Below are 19757 nucleotides of genomic sequence, written 5' to 3' on the forward strand. Positions count from 1 at the left end.
TATCGATCGATATCGATCACAAGGCAGACACTGCAGGATCCGAGTGGCTACTATGTGACGAGGCTGGTAGGAGTGCTGATAACAGACTGAGTGCCAGCAACAGCTGAGCGTACCCTGGATGCACCCGGGCGCCAGTCGCCGCCTACCAAGAAGGCGTTGGCAAAGTCTCCATCTAACAATGCGAGTATGGAGGTTATGGAAATCGCAGTAAATTAACATGGCCCAACGGTTTCTCCAGAGCAACTTAATAACTTAAACCATTACGCTAATGCGCAAGGTCAACTGTTCTAGAGTCTGGCGCAGTGGAATATAAAGACAATGCGCGGTATTACCGATTTTGACAGTCGTATAGTTATGAATGTGTGTATAACGGTATTTTTTTTATAGAACACTTATACTTGTACCTTTTGGCCTTGCACTATAATAAATGCCATAAAGTTGTTTGTACGTTATAACGAAGAGCAGTGTAAGAAATAAACTTTATTATTTTATTTATTTAATTTTAATCTTGATTCCTCGAAACAAAGTTGACATAAAGATGTTGTCCAGGGACTAAAAAGAGTCCTTGTTTTTCGAACTCCACTTCGTTGGGTTTAGGCGCGCCGGGAACAGGCACTATCTGATAGTTAAGTATTAAATTTGCTATGCCGTGACGTACTGAGATCTGCGCAAATCTTTTACCTGAAAGCAAATACTGAATATAAATATTCCATGTCGTTTATTATGTTCTAGCTATAAAACTTGGGAAAAAGATCTAAAGCTAAGATTCAAAGACGACTGTATTTTACCTGCTAGTTTAAATAATTTTTTTTAATACATATACGTATGATAACGTTATATAACGCTTGACATTTTATATAAAAACTAATTGTTTATATTTCTAACGGATTTATATCTGTGGATTCATTTTGCTACTACATTAATATGAACCACAAGTATTGGTTAGAATATTATAAACTACCAGTGTCGCCGCTCTGAGCGATTTGACCATTTAAATACTTCATACGCACGTATCATTAAGTCACGCGGCATAATTCTTACCATTTTTACTAAGTATAGACAGCGGCACGTAAGTCTAGCGCTGGCCGATACGTGGAGGGGATTGCTGCGCATGTGTACTGTGGTGCGGGGGACGGAATGCGACTGGAGAGCCAATCGACGCTACCCGCGCCCGCTTTTCATTCGCTAGCCCCCCTCAGGTATCTTATTTTTTACTTCTGCGCAATAACGGTCAGCGCTAGAGTTTCGTGCCGCTACTTGTAACGACATATTTTTACGATTTAATAGATAGAAGTCATAGTTAAAACTCATGGACTTACCTCTGATTCATAAACAAAGGAACCCGTAAGACTTATCGCGAAGTACGACAAGTTCCATAACTCGAATCTTAATCTTACTCTTATACTATTTATTCTGTTAAATTATTACTTTTAATAATTACTCTTTGATCTAAAGTCGTATCATTAAATGATAAAACTCGTTAGACTGGTTTAACAGACCAAATTCAGACAAATCCAAACACATAATTGGTGTAGGATTACAATTATGATTGATTTAATGAATTTGATTTAATATTATATAATTATTTTAGATAATATAAGATAAGATTTAAGATAATTTAGTTGATTTATTGATTTTTGGAATCATGAATTTAATTTAAAAAATTAAGAACTTGATAAAGTTTCCGAGGAATTATAATCAACGATTACCTATGCAATGTCTTGGTCCGTCTCCAAATGGCAAATAAGTGTATGGTTGTATGTTCTTCGCATTCTCTGGTAGAAACCTATCAGGGTTGAAGGTCTCTGGGTCGGGATAGATGTTGGAATCGTGCTGCATTCCGATGGCGTTTACATATATCGGTGTACCTGCTGGAATGGTCAGATTGTCGTCCACTTTATAGTCCATGGCAGCTACTCTATCCAACCAGCCCATTGGCACGTACTTTCTAAGAGTCTCTAAAATAATATACATTAATAATTAACAGGAAAACCTCTGTTATGGTGCACCCACACTTTGTTGTGAATTGTTACATTTTGTTAGGAACTGATACATGTTATAAGCGCTCCTACACTAATAGATAATGTTTTCTAATGATTACTAACATTTAGGAAATTTAAATCTGGTATTGGCTCGCAGTTTGGGTTTACAAAAATAACGTGTTTTATTTTGTTGTAAATTGTTAACGTGTTACTAAATATTTTCTATACTGAAAACGTTTTTAACATTTGTGTTTAAATGTTTGCTACGAATGTTTACTAACATTACTAAAAAAATTCTAACGACAGTGTGGTAGCACCATTACGTAAGTTCTGTACGATCTAATTAATGTAATTATATTAGTTTTTAAATGTCAAAAAGTCAATTCGAAGGAAACTAGTTGTTTCTGCTACTGTGACTTGTAAACAAGGTTAAAATTAATTTCGTTTACTTATATATTACTGATTGAATTGATTGAAGACCATCACCATTAAATGTCATTAAATACAACTTTGTTTAGCGAAACGACTTGTATTGTGTATTTGAATCGGACAAACCATAGTGAAATTTTTCAAAAATATAATTACAATGCCAGTAAATATCTTCTAAGACACTGAATTTTTAACAGAAGGCTGACGAGCAGGAGGCTCACCTGATGTTAAGTGACACCGCCGCCCATGGACACTCGCACTGTTAGAAGACTCGCAAGTAAATTAAGATTAATCCGTTATACAATTTACTATGTAGAACAGATTAATCTTCTTCTTCTGGATCTTGAAGTACCATTTTTCATATAAATCTTTTAATATAAGAATAACAAATAAAATAAAATAAAAACCTATTTATTTCTTGCAAGCACAAAGTAACTGATTACTACTTATTACATATAGATTTTTGAAGAAATATAAATTATGCTAATTTTTTCCTATTTTGTTTTTGTATCTACTTCTCAATTATTTTGCAAGAACCCTTCCACAGATGAAGGCCTTCTCCAAGAAACTCTAAGTATCTCGGTTTTGGGTGAGTTGCATTTAGCTCGAGCCAGCCGTTTTTGCAATGTCGTCCTCCCATCTCATGAGCGGTCTTCCTCTGTTTCGTTTCCATAGGGCAACCCCATCGCATCACCCTGGTCCATCGATCGTCAAAGAGTCTTGCTACATACCCTGCCCATCTCAATTTAAGCTTTAGGGTATAGTTTAGCGCATCAGTAGCTTTATTTATTTATTTATTACAGAAACACACACATTAGTAACGCTTCTTATTTTTGAGTGCCTTTTCTTTCTTTGAGTGAATTTTTCTAATGTTAAGCATGCTCCATTCCATTCCCCTTTGATAAGTTTAGATTTTTGTTTTTACCTCCTCTGTATATTTCCAAGTCTGGCAAGCATATGCTAGATATGCCAAGAGCAATATAATAGTGTAATGAAATTTTAATCTGAGATTTATAAGACACTACGTGTGTCTCTGTGATTTTCCATATATGAATTATATCTCTGACAATCTTGTCGCACTTCATAATAAATAGTATATGGGCACGCAAAATATTATTTTGACTATGTAAATGATATAATAACCTACCTTTAGCAACGGCGTTAATGTAAGGTAATTCAGCAAGCTTCGTAATGTCCAATCGGCCATCTTTACTTTGCATCTGAACTTCTTTCAATTCGTTGTATAATTTTTCCTTATAAAAAAACATCACTATCGCATTAATAAGGCATTAGCATTAGCAATAGGCATTGAGTAGATTACCTAATATTATGTAGTTTTCTTCACGAGAGCAATAAATTGAAAGGATATAAACGAGAATTTAAATTATTTAACAAATCAAGTTTTTTTTAAATCTCAAGTTCCTTATCCTATTTTACGTAAAAGAAGTTTTATTTAATACCTGTACATCTTGATGAAAAGCTAATTCATATGTTGCAAAGCTTAATATCGATCCCGACGTTTCAAAGCCTCCGAACAAGAAAATAGCTGCTTGAGCTATAATTATATCATCAGATATTGCTGAAAAACAACAAGCTATGTAAATCATGTGTTTGAAGGCAAAAAACATGTGTGTATGTGACCACTGAAGTATTTCCGAACCAATTCGACTTAGGGTCTTTCCAGACAGTCCCTAAGTCGAATTGAATTGAAAGTCCAATAATGTTCTGGGTTCGAACCTACGACCTCACAAATGACAGACGCACTCTGACCACTGACCTTAGAAGATACAATTTGAACTATTTTTATATATTTGTGTGATATATTTCAGACTACTGTACTTGTTACAATAGTAGATTTGCTTTTAGGTAGTAAAAGTTATCGAGTATAACAAAGTGTCTTTTACTATGTCACGGAGCAGAGAGATGTCGCTGACAGTCATAGAATGGCGCGAAATTTCAATATAGAATATACAGGATAAATTATAGACAATTTATATTTTAACACTACTAGTATGGAACAGCCAATGGATTATTTAAGTGTTAGATAATAATCCATTGGCTGTATAACATCATGGTACAACCGACCGTACGGGGGTAAAATTAGGTATTAGGAAATAAAAAAAATTAAATGATTTATCCCACACAGTTTTTTTTTGGAAGTTATACTTATACTTACTTATAGTTATACTTTTGGCGCAATGGAGAAAAATGATGAGAGTGAATTTATGATGCTCGCGGACACCGACACCTGAATTCTACATTGTAAAGTTAGGTCTAGGTGTCATGAAAATCGATAACTTAAAAAAAATGTATTCTCAGTTTCGTTTCTTTCTGCGCGTCTGAAAGTAATCTAGGCCGTTATAGCTAATTTCCATAGAAATCTCCTTTTCTTTCTCAATGAAATAAACAGTACTCAAACTCAAATAGAACTGGTGGTATGGACACTTACCTTCAGCGTTGGCACCTTCTTCCTTCATCTTCAAAAGCACGTCCAAAAAGTCTTTAGATTCAGAATTTCGTTTGCTCAATCTTTGTTGTGAGACAATATTAAACACCCGTCTAAAGTGATCAGTCGCCGATTTCGGAAATAAGGAAAACCTGAAAATATTTAACTACTTAATATAAGAAGCAATTATTAAAGTATAATTGTCAGACAATGGTTCTTAATAATCATTTTCCTAAAACTATGTATTAAGAAAAATATATTATAAATAAAGTTTAAATAGTGCCTTGCCGGACTTTTAAAAATTAGTACGCTCTTTGTAGTTCAATTGATTCTGAAATACTTAAGTACGTACTTACAACATACGCGACAAAAACTGCCTGAAGAAACGCTCTTTTATGGTACGACGGACCTCTAGGTTCTAGACCTCGGGTTCTGCCTCGACGTCTGATTATGAAACTCATTACCTACTACCCAAAAATATGAAACGTTAGGTAGGATGACAAATCTCTTACCTGAAAATGTCAACAAGCTTAGGGAAGAAGAAAATGCTGATCCAATTGAGTCCTCTGTACAAATCAAACTTCATGAACGCCGCGGTAATGGTCCTCATGGGATCCTTTCCAGTGAGAGTTGCGTTGGTCTTAATTCCGAAGGCGGCTGTTGCAAATATATCCGTTGTGAAATCCGTGAAGAGATACTGCAATTTGATTTTTTTTAATGAACTTATGCACTTTTGAATTCTTGATATCACGCCAAACGCCAAAAACAAACCAAGAAAGTTCAGTTAATAATAATAATTTCATGATGGAGTTTTGGTAGAGTAGTTTGCTTGACGATCAGGAGATCTGGTGGTATTGCCAGCGGGGCTGAAAAATATAAAAAAACAAGACATTTAAAGTCTTTTTTAAATGTCGAGGTGTTTTTACTTACTCTGAGACTAATTTTAGTTTTATCTTCTGTGCTTTGAATTCGTTTCACCAATTCAGATGTTTTTGTGTCAATCAACGGTTGCATAGCTTTCAATTTAGAAGATGTAAAAGTGCTTGTCAAACGTCGCCGTAAAGATGACCATAGCGGATCCTATTAATATAAAACAACATTTTATATTTATAGCCTTATATCAGAATCAATACATACATTATAGCTACGGTTTTTTGTTGTCTATGATAACTAATTCTGTGTGCCCACCGGCAAAGGCCTCCCCCATTTTTACATTTAAGATTGTACATTTGGGGGATTGTGGTCTAATTCCCCACGGGGACCAGCCGGGTTGGGGAATGAAACAATATGACTAATGTTTATTTCCCATCGGCTGCGCGCAGCGAGTCGACCCTATGCCTCCACGCGCGCTACAGCCCCCATCAAGGGCTATATTGACTACCCCCGTACAGCCCTGTATCAGCAGGGCGCGAACCAACACACCACCCGAAGGGGGCATATGCCCCGAACGGGCCTAAGGGGCCATCGCGAGGCAGGATGTAGCATTAGCAACGATGAGTAATGTTTATTTAAAATACATAATGCAAGGTTTTTATAATCTTATATAATTTTCAAGGTTATCTGTAATCGGTATGATAAATAATAATAATTGTTTTCAATATCTATTATATAATTCAAATTTGCGGCATCTGTTATTATAGATAATTAATGTTATGTCGTAATACGGATTTTGATTTGTTCTATACATTGAACCGTTATCTTTGATACCTGTATCAAAATAAAATTCCACTGAAATATATTTTTTCAGAAAATTATTTTTATGAAACCGTCTCCATCTTTATATAACAACAATATCCCTATAAATCTCTCCCTATAAGTCTTTATACGTTAATTGTATAGCCTTGGAATTACCTTGCTTTTATAAATATTTTAACAATGTTATTGACACATAGTTCTTACACCTTGTCGATTGTAATATTTTCTTTATCTGATCTTTTAATACAAGAAAGTATTTAAAAATAATATTGATTTGATTGTTCATGCGTTATTGATTTTTATTTCACTATTTGGTATGTCTCCTTCACTCTCAAAACTTTTATTACTTTGGAAGCCAAAGCTAGGTCTTTAAATAAGCAATATTCATATAAGTCATAATTGAGATAAATTCGTATGTCTGGCTAATATATGCCGCCAGTGGTGTTATTCCTTTGTTTAGGCATTACTATACCTCGTATTTCCTGATCATTTGCTTTTCGTAAAAAATGACGTATTGGTCTTTGATTTTCTTATTTGAAATAATAATAACGTCATCAGTAATTATCGATTTTTTTACTCATATTACCTACACATGGTCTATGATTCAAAATGAAATGCAATTTCGGGTATTCCTACAAACAAACTAAAACGCTTTTGTACTATTATTATTCAGAGCTTTATTTACCTTTTGCTGGCAAAAGGGGGGAAATATGCAGTAAATCTGCTTACATAATACTTGAACGGCCCCAAAGGCAAGTGGAACATCAGCCTTAAATGCCTGTGGGCAGTGTAACTGTGTAAACAAATATACCGGATAAATATCGCCTATACGGTGATTGATGAGATTTTTACCATCCAAACCGAAGCACGAAGACTATACACATAAAAATCCTGTGCATCTTTAAGCGCACTGTCTCTAATTAAATTTATAATAGACAAGTAGAATGGAGTGTGCCCTTATAAATCGAACAAATATTTTGCAGGAGAGAGAGAGAGAGAGCTATGGACGTGGTTACTTACGTTTGTTGTGAATAGGTTAAGTCCTCCGACTGGATCAGAGCTGCCTGAGCTCAGAAACCTATCACGGAAATAATCGAAATCCTTCACAAGTACATTCTTTGCTATTTCCGGTGAATTGATGATCAGAGCTGGTCTCCAGAACAGCCATATGCCAACGTAGGGCGTGTTGAAGTTTTGGTACATTTCTATCATCCATGTTGCCTTTAAAGGTTTATAAAAATAATAATTCTTAGAACGTTATTTCAAACTAGTTCAAGGGATGAGTAAACTTACTTTCTACAGGGCGTAAGGTTTAAGAAAAATCTTTATAGAAGAAAAAAATAATATTATTAATACTTTTATTATATAATACTTTAACACTTACGTAGATGAGGGTTTGATATATAATTTAGACTTTATTACATCGATAGCACAGAAAAACATCGGGATCACGATTAACATTTGGCGCACGTTAATTTCAATGTCATCTTGAAACTAGTTTAACAAGTTTGCAAAACTCTTTGTTTATATATCTACATCATTAATACTGGACATAGAAACCTATTAAAATGCATGACTTCTCACAATTAATAAATATTATTCTAGATAACCGTTTTACTATAAATAGCAAATATAGGAAGCATAAATTGTTTCAACGGACCAAGTATATTTTGTTAAGTTTATCAAGTAATATTCTAATGAGTTATTATTCAAGAACATATGTATAAGATTTAAAGTACAGACTTACGAGCTTAGAAGCCATATTTGGGCTTCTAAGTTGCCATTAACGTAATTTTTTTTTCTAGAACAGGGGGCAAACGGGCAGGAGGCTCACCTGATGTTACGTGATACCGCCGCCCATGGACACTCTCCAATGCCAGAGGGCTGGCGAGTGCGTTGCCGGCCTTTTACGAAGTGGTACGCTCTTTTCTTGAAGGACCCTAAGTCGAATTGGATCATATTTATATATATAATTGTATTGGAATTAGACATATTATGACTATATGACTTAACTGAACTTAGTATAGTCGGGCTATAAGTTCTGTTACAAATGAAAATACATTTTTTTACGGTTTAGTTATTTTGAATTTAGAACACAAAAAAACATTTTTTCGTGTTAATTATCAAAATACAATATGGAATGGGGTGTTAAAGTTGCACAAAGTGGGTATGGAGCCATCGGTCATATTCCAGATACTTATTTTTAGAATTTACAAATCTTTTAAAAGTATTCATAACACATACTCTTTTGAACCTCCTCCTTTGAAATGGTTTGACCGTTTTTTATACCCATATGTGATACGGGCTTGTAACTCCAATTTTGGTTTTTAATAATCCTTTAATAATATTAAAATAAATAAAACCCTTAACATTTACCACTCTACAACCAAATAGTTTTTATATGGAAAAACAAAGTTTGTTTAACTCACAGGATTTTTCCGTTGCAAAAACGTTAGGCTACCTAAAATTGGATGGGGAGGAAGATGGGGCACACCACGTCTCTTCCAAAACTGACTCAGATTAACCCATCGAAAGTACCCCCAAGTAATAATACACACAACTATCACTATTGAAAAAAACGCTATCATTTTGAAAATTGTATCAGTTCACGATAAAGACATCCCACTCGGTTGAGTCTAAAGATGCATCTGCGTTGTTATAAATCTACGGATATTTTATGTACGTCATAATTATATACTTACGCCCGAACCCAATAATTAATCCACAATCTCAGATTGAAAACTATCTGAGGTCAGACCGTGACAGTCGATCGATTTCGTATCTGCATCCCAATAACCAAACCCTACGAAGACAGTCCATTTTTGGCGACGGATAGAATGCAATCTCTTCGCTCTTTACACTCATATTTGATTATCAATATAAACCAAATATAGTAAATAAAACCTTACAAATAATAGTAAAATATACATGTCTATGTTTAAAACATATCCAAAAGCTTTTTAATTATTTAAAAAAACTGGTGTAAGTTAATATCTTAAGATAGGATATTGGCACAGTTGAACTTTCATTTCCATATGTCCATCTACATACACCGATCCGACCTACCATGGATAACTTGTATCGACAAATTGGAATTACAATCCATCGATTGGTTATTGGCACACTTATAACAATATTTGGATTAAGATGTCTATCTCAGATGGTCAAAAAATGGATTGAGATAGGTTCGGGCGACTATCGATGGTATTTAGCGATTTAATTTGTTATTACCGGAGATGAAAAGTAGGTTCAGCATTCGGCAGCATCAGCAAAGTCAGCAAAAAGCGCATTCTAAGTTAACAGCCTTAGCTGCCGAAGCACACTGCATCACTCCGACCCATTGATCATCATACAGTATCATCGCACACAGTTCCGACTTACCGCAAACTACATGACATTTAGACACACTAGAATCTAAGACAATGTGGCACTGGTAAGTAATGCCGTCAACTCACCTGTTTCAAGCAACTCGATCGACCTCCGGTATCTCCGTCCCGGTGAGTAGTAACGACATCTACATTCTACGGTCATAATCACTGTGATCTTACCCGGAAACGCGGTATTGGAGTGATTCCGGCCGCTATGGATATATTCTAGTTCACGACCAGTAGCACTGGTGTCAACTAGAATATATAACAGTAGTACTGGTGCCTTCGAGACTGGTAGAGTATGACACCTTTAGGTTGGAGGAAGCGCACAAATGTATTTGTCCATCGACAAATGTAATTGATGGTTTTAGGAAATAAAAAATATTCCTGTGTAATAATGAAAATGTAATACTTTGATTTTATGCCAGTTTCATTCGTTTTTCTGTTTACGTTAAATTAAGTTTGAAATTAAAGTGACAGATAATCTTATTATGCTAACTAACATATGTATGAAAACTATCGAAAATGCCTTTGATATGACAAAGTTATAGCCGTATTTACACTCAATTTCGCACTTGAATGGCTAGAAGTCTTGCACGGTCCGCTTCTCTAGGCACTTTTAGGCAACGTAGCGAACTGTGGAATCTCCATATCTTCCTTGGGAGATACGACTTTCAATTGTTGAAAAACAGAATATACTGTTTGCCTCCTCCCACTGGCAACCCTCTTCTAAGTTTTTAAACCTCGATGCTGTAGCTATCATGGAAATTAAAATATCGAACAATTACAAAAAAGATTTTGTTAAAATAATTTTATTTATAGTTAATTTACCTAAAGGTAGGTTTAACATGATGTTTATGTAGTTCATCAGATTTATTAAAATAAACTGTAATTACTACTAAAATATTTACTAGAGCCTACTTTGTATTTTTATTAATTATTAATTTAAAACAATTAAGTAGGTCTCTACGGGTAACATTAAGAGTTTATTTAATTTAGACTAATTATTAAATTAACTAACTTATTATTACTTTTTTCATTTCATTTTATTTCGTATATTTTTTTTATTAATTAATTATTTATGTTTTCGAGACTCAGTGCTTATATCACTGTTTTTTTAAAAACAATTTAGATCTTCCAATCGAAGTTCTTTCATTTTCGTATCTACCACTCAAGTCATAAAGTTTGTTTGTGGCAGTATACACATTTTCTTAAACCCTTGTTTTTGTATCAGATCAAAAGTTATTCGATTTCTGCCGCTGATGTAAAAATAATTTAACTCGTGATTGTTAATCATATGCTGTCCTCACAGATATATATTAAATAAGCCAAATTTGTTAATATATTTATTAAACCGAAAGTTTAATTTCTAGGTTCAAACTCGATATGAAGGCTCTCTCCAGGTACCAAAAAGAGATGTTTATTTTCGTATTTCACTTCTGAAGGCTTCGGTGCTCCCGGCAGCGGTTTAAACTTGAAATTCAGTACTAAGTATGACATAGCGTTTCTCACTGATATCTGACCGAACCTCTTAGCTGAAATATAAATTTGATTAGATAGTCTATTTTGTCGTATTTTACGTGAATTTGCACTGGCGCGCTTTTTTTAAAACATACTACACACACAAATTAACTTGGCATCTGCGTGGAATGTCATTCCCCTCCCACCTTACCCCACCGCCTACCGCACTCGCCCTGTCGGTACACTACGATCAGTAAATTAAATACTACGTTGCTATTTTATTAGAAAATAAACTAAAATCAATTTGTTTTATTACCCTATGTATAGAGAACTATTCCCAAAAAATATACCTACATTTAACCCCCTTATCGATAAACCATTTGAAGTGAAAAATCACTCGATAATTCCTTACATTTTAAGAGTCCCTCGAGTTTCTAATTACCCAGAGTCGGCTGTATAGTGTTTTAATATGAAAAATATTACAAAAGGCATTTAGGCACCAATGCTATCAACGACTGACCTATACAACTCCTTGGTCCATCTCCAAATGGCATGAAAGTAAATGGCTTCAGTTCTTTTTCATTCTCCGGCAAAAACCTTTCGGGGTTAAACGTTTTAGGGTCCGGATAAATGTCGCCATCATACTGCATTCCAATTGCATTCACATAAATCGGTGTTCCCGCGGGTATGGTCAGTTTCTCGTCTACCTTATAGTCATTTAAGGTCTGTCTGTCAAGCCATCCCAGGGGAGGATACATGCGTAAAGTTTCTGGAATTTTAGTTAGCGTATATCATTAGTATTTAAAGCGGGGGTGAATTTCCCACTGCAGAATCCGCCGTTTTCAACGCAAAAAAATGTTGTGTAGTTTTATGAAACCACGGTAAAAGAGATTTTTTTTTCAGATTATAGACATTAAATTATTATTTTTTGAATATATCCCATTAAAATCGCTTTATCAATCTTATCGTCTCCAACTAATATTTTTATTAAATTCTGTGTCTTAGACAGTACGATATACAAAATACTTAACAATTATTTAGATTATATACACATATTAAAATAGCGTGGAGCACTGGCACAAATGAATACTAGTCTATACACGTTCAGCTGCTGCGAACTATAAGCGCCGCCATATTGGCCTTGGCTGCTATGACGAGCGCCTTTCACTTTATCCCTACTACGCAGCCGACCGTCACACGACATGCGCCACACAGACCAAAAAGTTTGAGACGATAAAAGTTTCACTTTAAAAATTGACATATTGGAAACGTTAAAAAGAATTTATGTGACTTCAATTACAGTTTTTACATACCTTTAAAAACAGAGTTTAAATACTTCAAATCAGCTTGTATAGAGAGGTCTAAGGAACCGTGAATTTTCTTCGCCTCTATTAACTCTTCATACATTTTCTCCTGAAAAAAAAATATTACCCATATTTGTTTTTGATGATTATTGAACAGTCAGTTTTAAAGTATTTTTTTAACTTTTTAGTATGAAGTGAAAGCTGTATAATAGCTATGCCCTGCGACTTAGTCAAAAATCCCTCGCAACATTCTTATTCATTTACTCAATAAATTTTTACAAAATACGTTTTGTAATTAAAATACTTTTTTGAACAGGAAAAAATTATGGATTTATTTACAGCTTATGTCTGGCCAAATTTAACTAAAAATAATCAGCGCATTAATAATTCGTTATTATTGTGAATAGATATACCTGTAGGTCTGGGCGGAATGATAATTCATACAACATGAAACTCAATACAGAACTTGATGTTTCAAAACCTGCAAATAGAAATGTCACAGCCTGCGCCCATATATCGTTATCAGTATACCCTGGAATAGAAATACAAATTATGTGTGTCCTTACTGAACTGTATAGACAGGTTTTTATGATTACTATTAAAAATTAAGCAATTGATATTCAAAAGAGTACCAAAGTAATAGAGGTTAATATCATTTTTTTTAAATGATCATACTGGCGCATTTTAATATCTCCAACGTGCATAACAAGTCTCAATAGAAAAATCTGTTGTCGGGTCAGCGGAGATTAATTTTAGAATGGAAAGAATTAGGGAGACGTTTAAAATCTCGTAAAACATACATACCTTGTTTATTTCCCATACCATCGTCCTTAAGCTTAAGTATAGCGTCAAGTACATCTTTTACGTCGTCTATTCCATTGTCTCTTCTTTGCTTTGATACAGTTTCAAATACTTTCTTAAAGAACTGTGTCGATGATTCAGGAAATATGGGAAATCTAAAAAAATATTTACCTGTTTTTTTTCTATTTAAAAAATTGGTATATAGACCAATCCGATATGAAAATTACGCCGATCACAATCGCACAATTACTTCTTAAGAATATTATTTATCTTTGATTCATCAAGAATCATTACATCCTGTTTCTGTTATAGCTACTATTCTATCTACGTTAATTGCTTCAATATTCCTTATTTATTTATTTAATCTGAGTTGCTATTGTCGTAGTTCGGATCCTATGTCTCAAATCGTTAGCCGCATCGCTTGTCAACGCCGGTTTACCTATCTCCAACACCTCTTTGTGTTATGAGAACCATGACTAAATAGTTTTATTTTGAGTTACAGTGGTAGTGTTAAACTTACATAGAGACTATTGTTAACTTTTTTAATGTCTGTTAAAGAGCGTATGCATTCAGTGGGTTTTGGTTTTGATTTTCCTACCATTTGATATAACAAGCATTTCCAACTTTTTGTTACTTCACAATGTTATTGTTTAAAGTAATTGCAGATGTTCAGTTATTGCAATAACTATTTGCTATTTTAATAACTCAGAGAAACATTTTCAATAGAATGCAATCATTCAGTTTTGTAAGTTATATAAGTAATATTGTATAAAATTAATTATCATAATAAGGTAATAATTTATAATATTAATTATCATAATATTGTTTCTAAGTTACACGCAGGTGTTGCAATAATATGTACATACAATTGTAATGCAGTTGAAAGACTCAAAAAAAATCTATTCATGATGACCGATGTAACTAATATTTTTTAAATACTTTTGATGCCAGTGCCCGTGGCTACTGGCAAGCCAAGTCGTGACATGACTGCTGAGAGCGGTCATGCAATATGTTGTAACTTAGCAACATTCAATGCTATGCGGACAACAGCACTGGCCGGGTCGATGAGTATTGGAACAAACTTGTGTCTGAAGTTGAAACTCTATTACTTGGAGTCTCGGACTGGGATAGACCAAACCTGGACCAATTCAAGATACAAGGTTGCACGTTTTTGGCTCAAAAACTAAAGACTTAGGGAAGAGCGTTCCCATTTTTTAGGTACGCTCTTTTCTTGAAGGCAGGTAATCGCGAGCCTTCTGGTATTGAGAAATAAATGGTGGTATAATATCAAGTGAGCCGCCTGCTCGTTTCCCCCCTTTTCTATAAAAAAATTGTAACTTTGTTTTACCCCATCAGGCGGGGCTCTGATAGGATTGACAGTTATATTTCCCCAGCTACGAAGAGGCTCTCCACCCATCTGGTCATGTTTCACGGAGGTATGAGAAACGGCACGCGAACAGCCTTTTTGCTTCATGTAATATTTGTGGGAATGGATGAGAATAGATATAGTGAGAGTACATTTTTTACCTTAACCAGTCCGCCAATTTCGGAAAGAAAAATATAGTACTCCAACATAATCCTTTGTACCAGTCAAAGGTCATTAGGGTCTTGGTCACGGTTCTGATAGGGTCTTCTCCTGTGAGGGTAGCGGTAGTTTCTACACCAAAAGCAGCGGTTGATATCACATCTGTTGTGTAATCTGTGAATAATGACTGAAACAACATGTTACATACATGTTGTTATATTTATATTCTTATTGATTGATTGATAATCAAAAACACAATCTTCATATGTGTTAAGTATCTATATTGTTTATTTGTTATCTGTGAGAATCGTTTGTGACACTTCAATATGTAATGGTGACTTATGGTCACGTGTGTTGACGTTCATTGCTTGTGGACAAGTAAATGACCATCACATATTTAGGTGTCCCATTCTTCAGATTACATTAGACCATAGGTCAACCGCTGACACGGCGGACACGATTGTCTCTACTTTTTATAGCATAAGTTGCCTGATACCCCGATAGCTTACAAGAACAATCTCGTTTGTGTAGGTAGGTACTATAAAATATTAAATATATATGTTTATAATAATATTCGGTTTTTAGTAAATCAAGACGTAATTGCGTTTTTCTGTAAGAAAAAAATATTTTTTTATTAACAAAACATTATAAGTTTACAGTGGAATGTAATTCCACTAATCACTACTAAACACATTAATAACTCACCTGTAAGACAAAAAAACAACATTTAAAGGCTTTATTTCAGGTATTGATATTATTTTACACATTGACCAACTGACAGTTACAATGACATTAGTGACAGTGACATGAGACATCTGTTTAGTAATTAGACGTCTGTGGTTTAATTGTATGGCGCCAAATTCAAAATGGAGAATTAGAATAAGAATTAAGAAAAGCACTATCAATAAGGTAGTGGTTTTCTTTACATGTTTATTTAATATTATTTCAGGAAAAAGGACACTCTTTAAAAAAGTATTATGTTACAAAAAATAACCTTTGTTCATAAATTTACTTACCCCATGCCTCCTTGCAAATAAGTATTTTAATGAAGTTTATAAATGAGACCGTAACTAGCATAGGTCGTTAATATTATATTAATTTTGTTACTAGTTGACACAAAAGCCTGCTTACTATAAAGTCCACCAAAAGAGAAGTGACTTTGTAGGTATATTGTATAGTTATCGAGTCTATACAAAAAATTCTTTATTAGTCTTTAGCTTAAACTGAGATACTAATTATTATCTATTAAGAATGGTTTTTTTATTGATTTTTTGCATACTCAAGAAACAGCTCCTCACATACATTACAGTACTTAAACATATTTTAAAATAAGTTCTTTGGTTTAATAATAATAAGAGCAAGGTACATACCCTTACATCCAGTTTGCTTGTATCTTTAGTGTTTTTTATTCTTTTGACTAAATCATTTGCTTTCAGGTCGAAGAGGCTCTGCATTGCCTTCAGCTTTGAAGACGTAAATACCGATGTCAAACCACGACGCATTGCTGACCACATGGGATCCTTAAAAATATAGAGCATTGATTATTTTTTCTTGAAGAAAGTAAAAAAGCGCCTCCTGGACGTCGCCCCAGAAAAGAGGCTTTAGGTTATGAACGAGCAGTTCAGCTTCAGCACGGCCAAGTCGTGCGTTCATAATAGGATCACGGAGCATGCCGGGATGAACAGCTTTCTGAAACCGAGAGCTACGGGTACGCTTTTCTTCGACATAGCGAAGGCGTTCGACAAGGTCTGGCACAACGGCTTGGTTTACTAGCTCTACCACCTTCAAGTACCACTAAGACTCGGGCGTATGGTACACGACTTCTTGTCCAAGTCCTCGATGCGCTATCGTCTAGAAGGAACGTTATCGTACCCTCGACCTATCAGGGCCGGAGTCCCTCAAGGCTTGGCCCTCTCGCCCATTCTGTTCCCGCTGTTCAAATTCAAATTCAAAATAAGTTATTCATGTAGGTAACATAATGTACACTTATGAACGTCAAAAAAAGAAATTTAATGTATTTAAATGCTTCTAATTTTACTTTTACTGCCAGTTCTTCACTACGTTCGCCTGCAACAGCCCTAGGGCTCCTAATATTTAGGTGTCTATGCTGGTGACACCGCTCTCTATACCATAAAGATAGAGGTGTCATCGTGGACAGACTCCAGATCGCAACCAGTAGATGTAGTAGTGAGTATGTGTTTTGATAGTATAAGTTTGATTTAGTCGATAAATTAAAATGATAAATACGTACATTTGCAGTAAACAAACTATTTTTTAAAGGATCGAAGGAACCCGGTTTCAGGAATCTATTCCTAAAATTGTCAAAGTCCTTAATGAGTATATTTCTTGCTATTTCAGGGGAATTGATTATGAGAGCTGGTCTCCAGAATAACCATATTCCTACGTATGGTTTCTTAAATTGTTGATATGTATCAATCATCCATAGGGCCTGAAAATAATATATACGTAAAGTCAAAAAATTACTTCAACAAATTGTTGATTATGAGAATTAATACATTTAAAATTACATACAGTAAAATATACTTTATAATGGAAAAATATTAAACTACAATTCTTTCTATTTCTTGTTTTCGTCAAAGTTATTCCGTGTTACAGTTATAGTAGTTCTAAGTAGAATCTATTCATACCGCTAGTTATAAATGGTGTAAATAACAAACATAAGAAATATTGTTAATATCATGTTCTTAGTTCAACTTTAAGATAAAATATTATTATAAATGATATTTAGACATTCGGAAAAGTATTATGTAATTCACTTAAGAAAGCAAGAAAAAAATTACTTACGGGATTCCTTTGCTGCAAGAATGTAAGACTCCCCATCAGGGGGTGTGGTGGCGAATGAGGCACACCACGCTTAGCCCAATACTCTCTAACATTTCTCCAATGCAGGTATATCCATGATATTAAGGATACCGTAACACCACACACGATAATTCCAAACATAATGTACAAATAATATTTGATTTATGTTACATCTGAAATTTTCATAATAATTCTATGTATTAAATCATATCGATCGATATAAAACGAAATCATCCAACATTATGTTTGCCACGAGTAATATGCCAATTGTATATTACCGTAAAAAACCAGTTGAAAACACGCCTTGCCAAATATATAATAAAGTCGTCTTGCAAAATCTATGTAAACACCAAAGATTATGTAAGTAGCAAAATACTGCGAATGGACCTAAATTAAGTCATAAAAGTCTATTAACTGTTTATTCATATAGAAACACAATGTACACTTATGAACATCAGTAAAAAAACCTCTAAAATTACATTTGCCGGCAGTTCATACATCAAGGTTGCAGGACGACCGAGAAGATGGCAATGACCTTTCTGCCACTGTTTGAATCGCCAAGTTTTTTTGTTTAACAAAATCTTTGTAACTCATAATTATAATAATTAAATAAGAAAAACAAACCATTAATCTTTATAGTATATGAAGTTACGTACATTGGCGTATTTGTTTTTACAATTCGATATAATTAGATTCAATCAATACTTTAATTTAATTTAAATAAATATTAAAACACAATTTTTATGTAGTACTAAATTACAAGTGCCAAGATTTTGACTCTAGAGTCCAGAATAAAAAGTAATTAAAAAAACTTATTTAACAAATTGAAAAGAAAAATAGATAGTTTTTGCGTTCTAAAAACATTTCTCATTTACTTATTACTTAAAGGAGGCTAGACGGAAAAAATTAAGACAAAAAGTTGTAACGACGAAGCTAGTCACATCTCTATGAGGGAATGGAACTTTTTCGCAAAAAAATATACACAGGTGTCAACAGATGTCTCTATCTTTAGATTTGTTGTTAAAATGAAACGCATTAAATTAATACAAAATATTCATTTTAGGCACCCTAATTACTTAAATTGAGCCTACTGATTAATTTTATATTTAATTGTATTTGTTAATAATAAAAAAACATATTATTATAACTTAAAAATAATAAATTTTTTATAACAACTCCTTCACTAATAAATCGAAAGGAACTTCGTTCTATCCGGGTGTCCCTTGACACCTTTTAAGTTTTTAGTATCAAAAACTAACATAAAAGATAGCAAAAATTTTATCTCTAAAGAGTTATCAAAGTTGTGGTGGAGCCGATAGTCGAATTATTTTTATATAATTAAACATTTGGATTAGTTACATGACTTCTGCGTTTCCAACTTTAGATTTATGCATGTTTTTATTGAAATTTAACATTCACTTCAAACTTGGAACCAAAAATAATATAGATTAGATGTGTGAAAATTTAAGACAAAATTAACATTGAATAGTTGTAGGAATATACAAAATAGGAAATTCTTTAGGGAAGAAGTTGTTTACTTACCTGGTACAAAATTAATACAGAAACAAATCTGCATATATTCCGGTTTAAATTTGCTTGCTGTGAAACAACGACTAGTCACTGGCTTAAGCAATCTCAGACTAAAATTTCGGTGCACGTATTTTGTTGCACGTCTGGTCCTTGTATGAAACATTTTTGACGATAAGAATTGGCACATATGTTATCATTTACTTTCACGTCAATGTATAGTTCATGTGTTGTTTATCAAAATAATAAGTTACAAACCTTTGTGTCAGTGCACCGTATCTACATGGCATATAGTCTAAGTGTTTATTTTGCCGCACACCATCACTGAAACTGCTGCCTTTTAAGAAGTATTTCCGAGCCAATTCGATTTAAGATCCTTCAATATAAGGGCGTATT

The 19757-nt window shown here is 33.9% G+C and overlaps 2 protein-coding genes across 5 annotated transcripts; both read right to left on the reverse strand.

Annotated features, from left to right (window-relative positions):
- Positions 1 to 480: 480 nt before the first annotated feature.
- Positions 481 to 9272, reverse strand: LOC123689357 (cytochrome P450 6k1-like). 3 transcript variants are annotated; one of them, XM_045628953.1, is made up of 9 exons: positions 8982 to 9265; positions 7573 to 7773; positions 5788 to 5937; positions 5370 to 5554; positions 4861 to 5009; positions 3872 to 3990; positions 3559 to 3664; positions 1710 to 1958; positions 481 to 681 (listed from the first exon to the last, which is right to left on the reverse strand). In XM_045628953.1, exons 1-9 carry the CDS (start codon positions 9138 to 9140, stop codon positions 503 to 505), a joined length of 1497 nt encoding a protein of 498 aa, XP_045484909.1. In that variant the 5' UTR covers positions 9141 to 9265; the 3' UTR covers positions 481 to 502. The 3 variants fall into 3 exon arrangements, with proteins under 3 accessions (XP_045484909.1, XP_045484910.1, XP_045484911.1); XM_045628954.1 differs by lacking the exons at positions 7573 to 7773; positions 8982 to 9265 and adding an exon at positions 6046 to 6331 and having other exon boundaries at positions 482 to 681; XM_045628955.1 differs by lacking the exons at positions 481 to 681; positions 1710 to 1958; positions 3559 to 3664; positions 3872 to 3990 and adding an exon at positions 4598 to 4666 and having other exon boundaries at positions 8982 to 9272.
- A 1980-nt stretch (positions 9273 to 11252) lies between these two features.
- LOC123689358 (cytochrome P450 6k1-like) lies at positions 11253 to 19513 on the reverse strand. 2 transcript variants are annotated; one of them, XM_045628957.1, is made up of 10 exons: positions 19377 to 19513; positions 17817 to 18007; positions 17263 to 17460; positions 16382 to 16531; positions 15014 to 15198; positions 13490 to 13641; positions 13099 to 13217; positions 12695 to 12794; positions 11902 to 12150; positions 11253 to 11455 (listed from the first exon to the last, which is right to left on the reverse strand). In XM_045628957.1, the coding sequence occupies exons 2-10, from the start codon at positions 17973 to 17975 to the stop codon at positions 11283 to 11285; spliced, it is 1485 nt and encodes a 494-aa protein (XP_045484913.1). In that variant the 5' UTR covers positions 17976 to 18007; positions 19377 to 19513; the 3' UTR covers positions 11253 to 11282. The 2 variants fall into 2 exon arrangements, with proteins under 2 accessions (XP_045484913.1, XP_045484914.1); XM_045628958.1 differs by having other exon boundaries at positions 17817 to 18014.
- Positions 19514 to 19757: the final 244 nt, after the last annotated feature.

Source organism: Pieris rapae, chromosome 7, assembly GCF_905147795.1.
Source record: "Pieris rapae chromosome 7, ilPieRapa1.1, whole genome shotgun sequence".
Classification (NCBI taxonomy): Eukaryota; Metazoa; Arthropoda; class Insecta; order Lepidoptera; family Pieridae; genus Pieris; species Pieris rapae.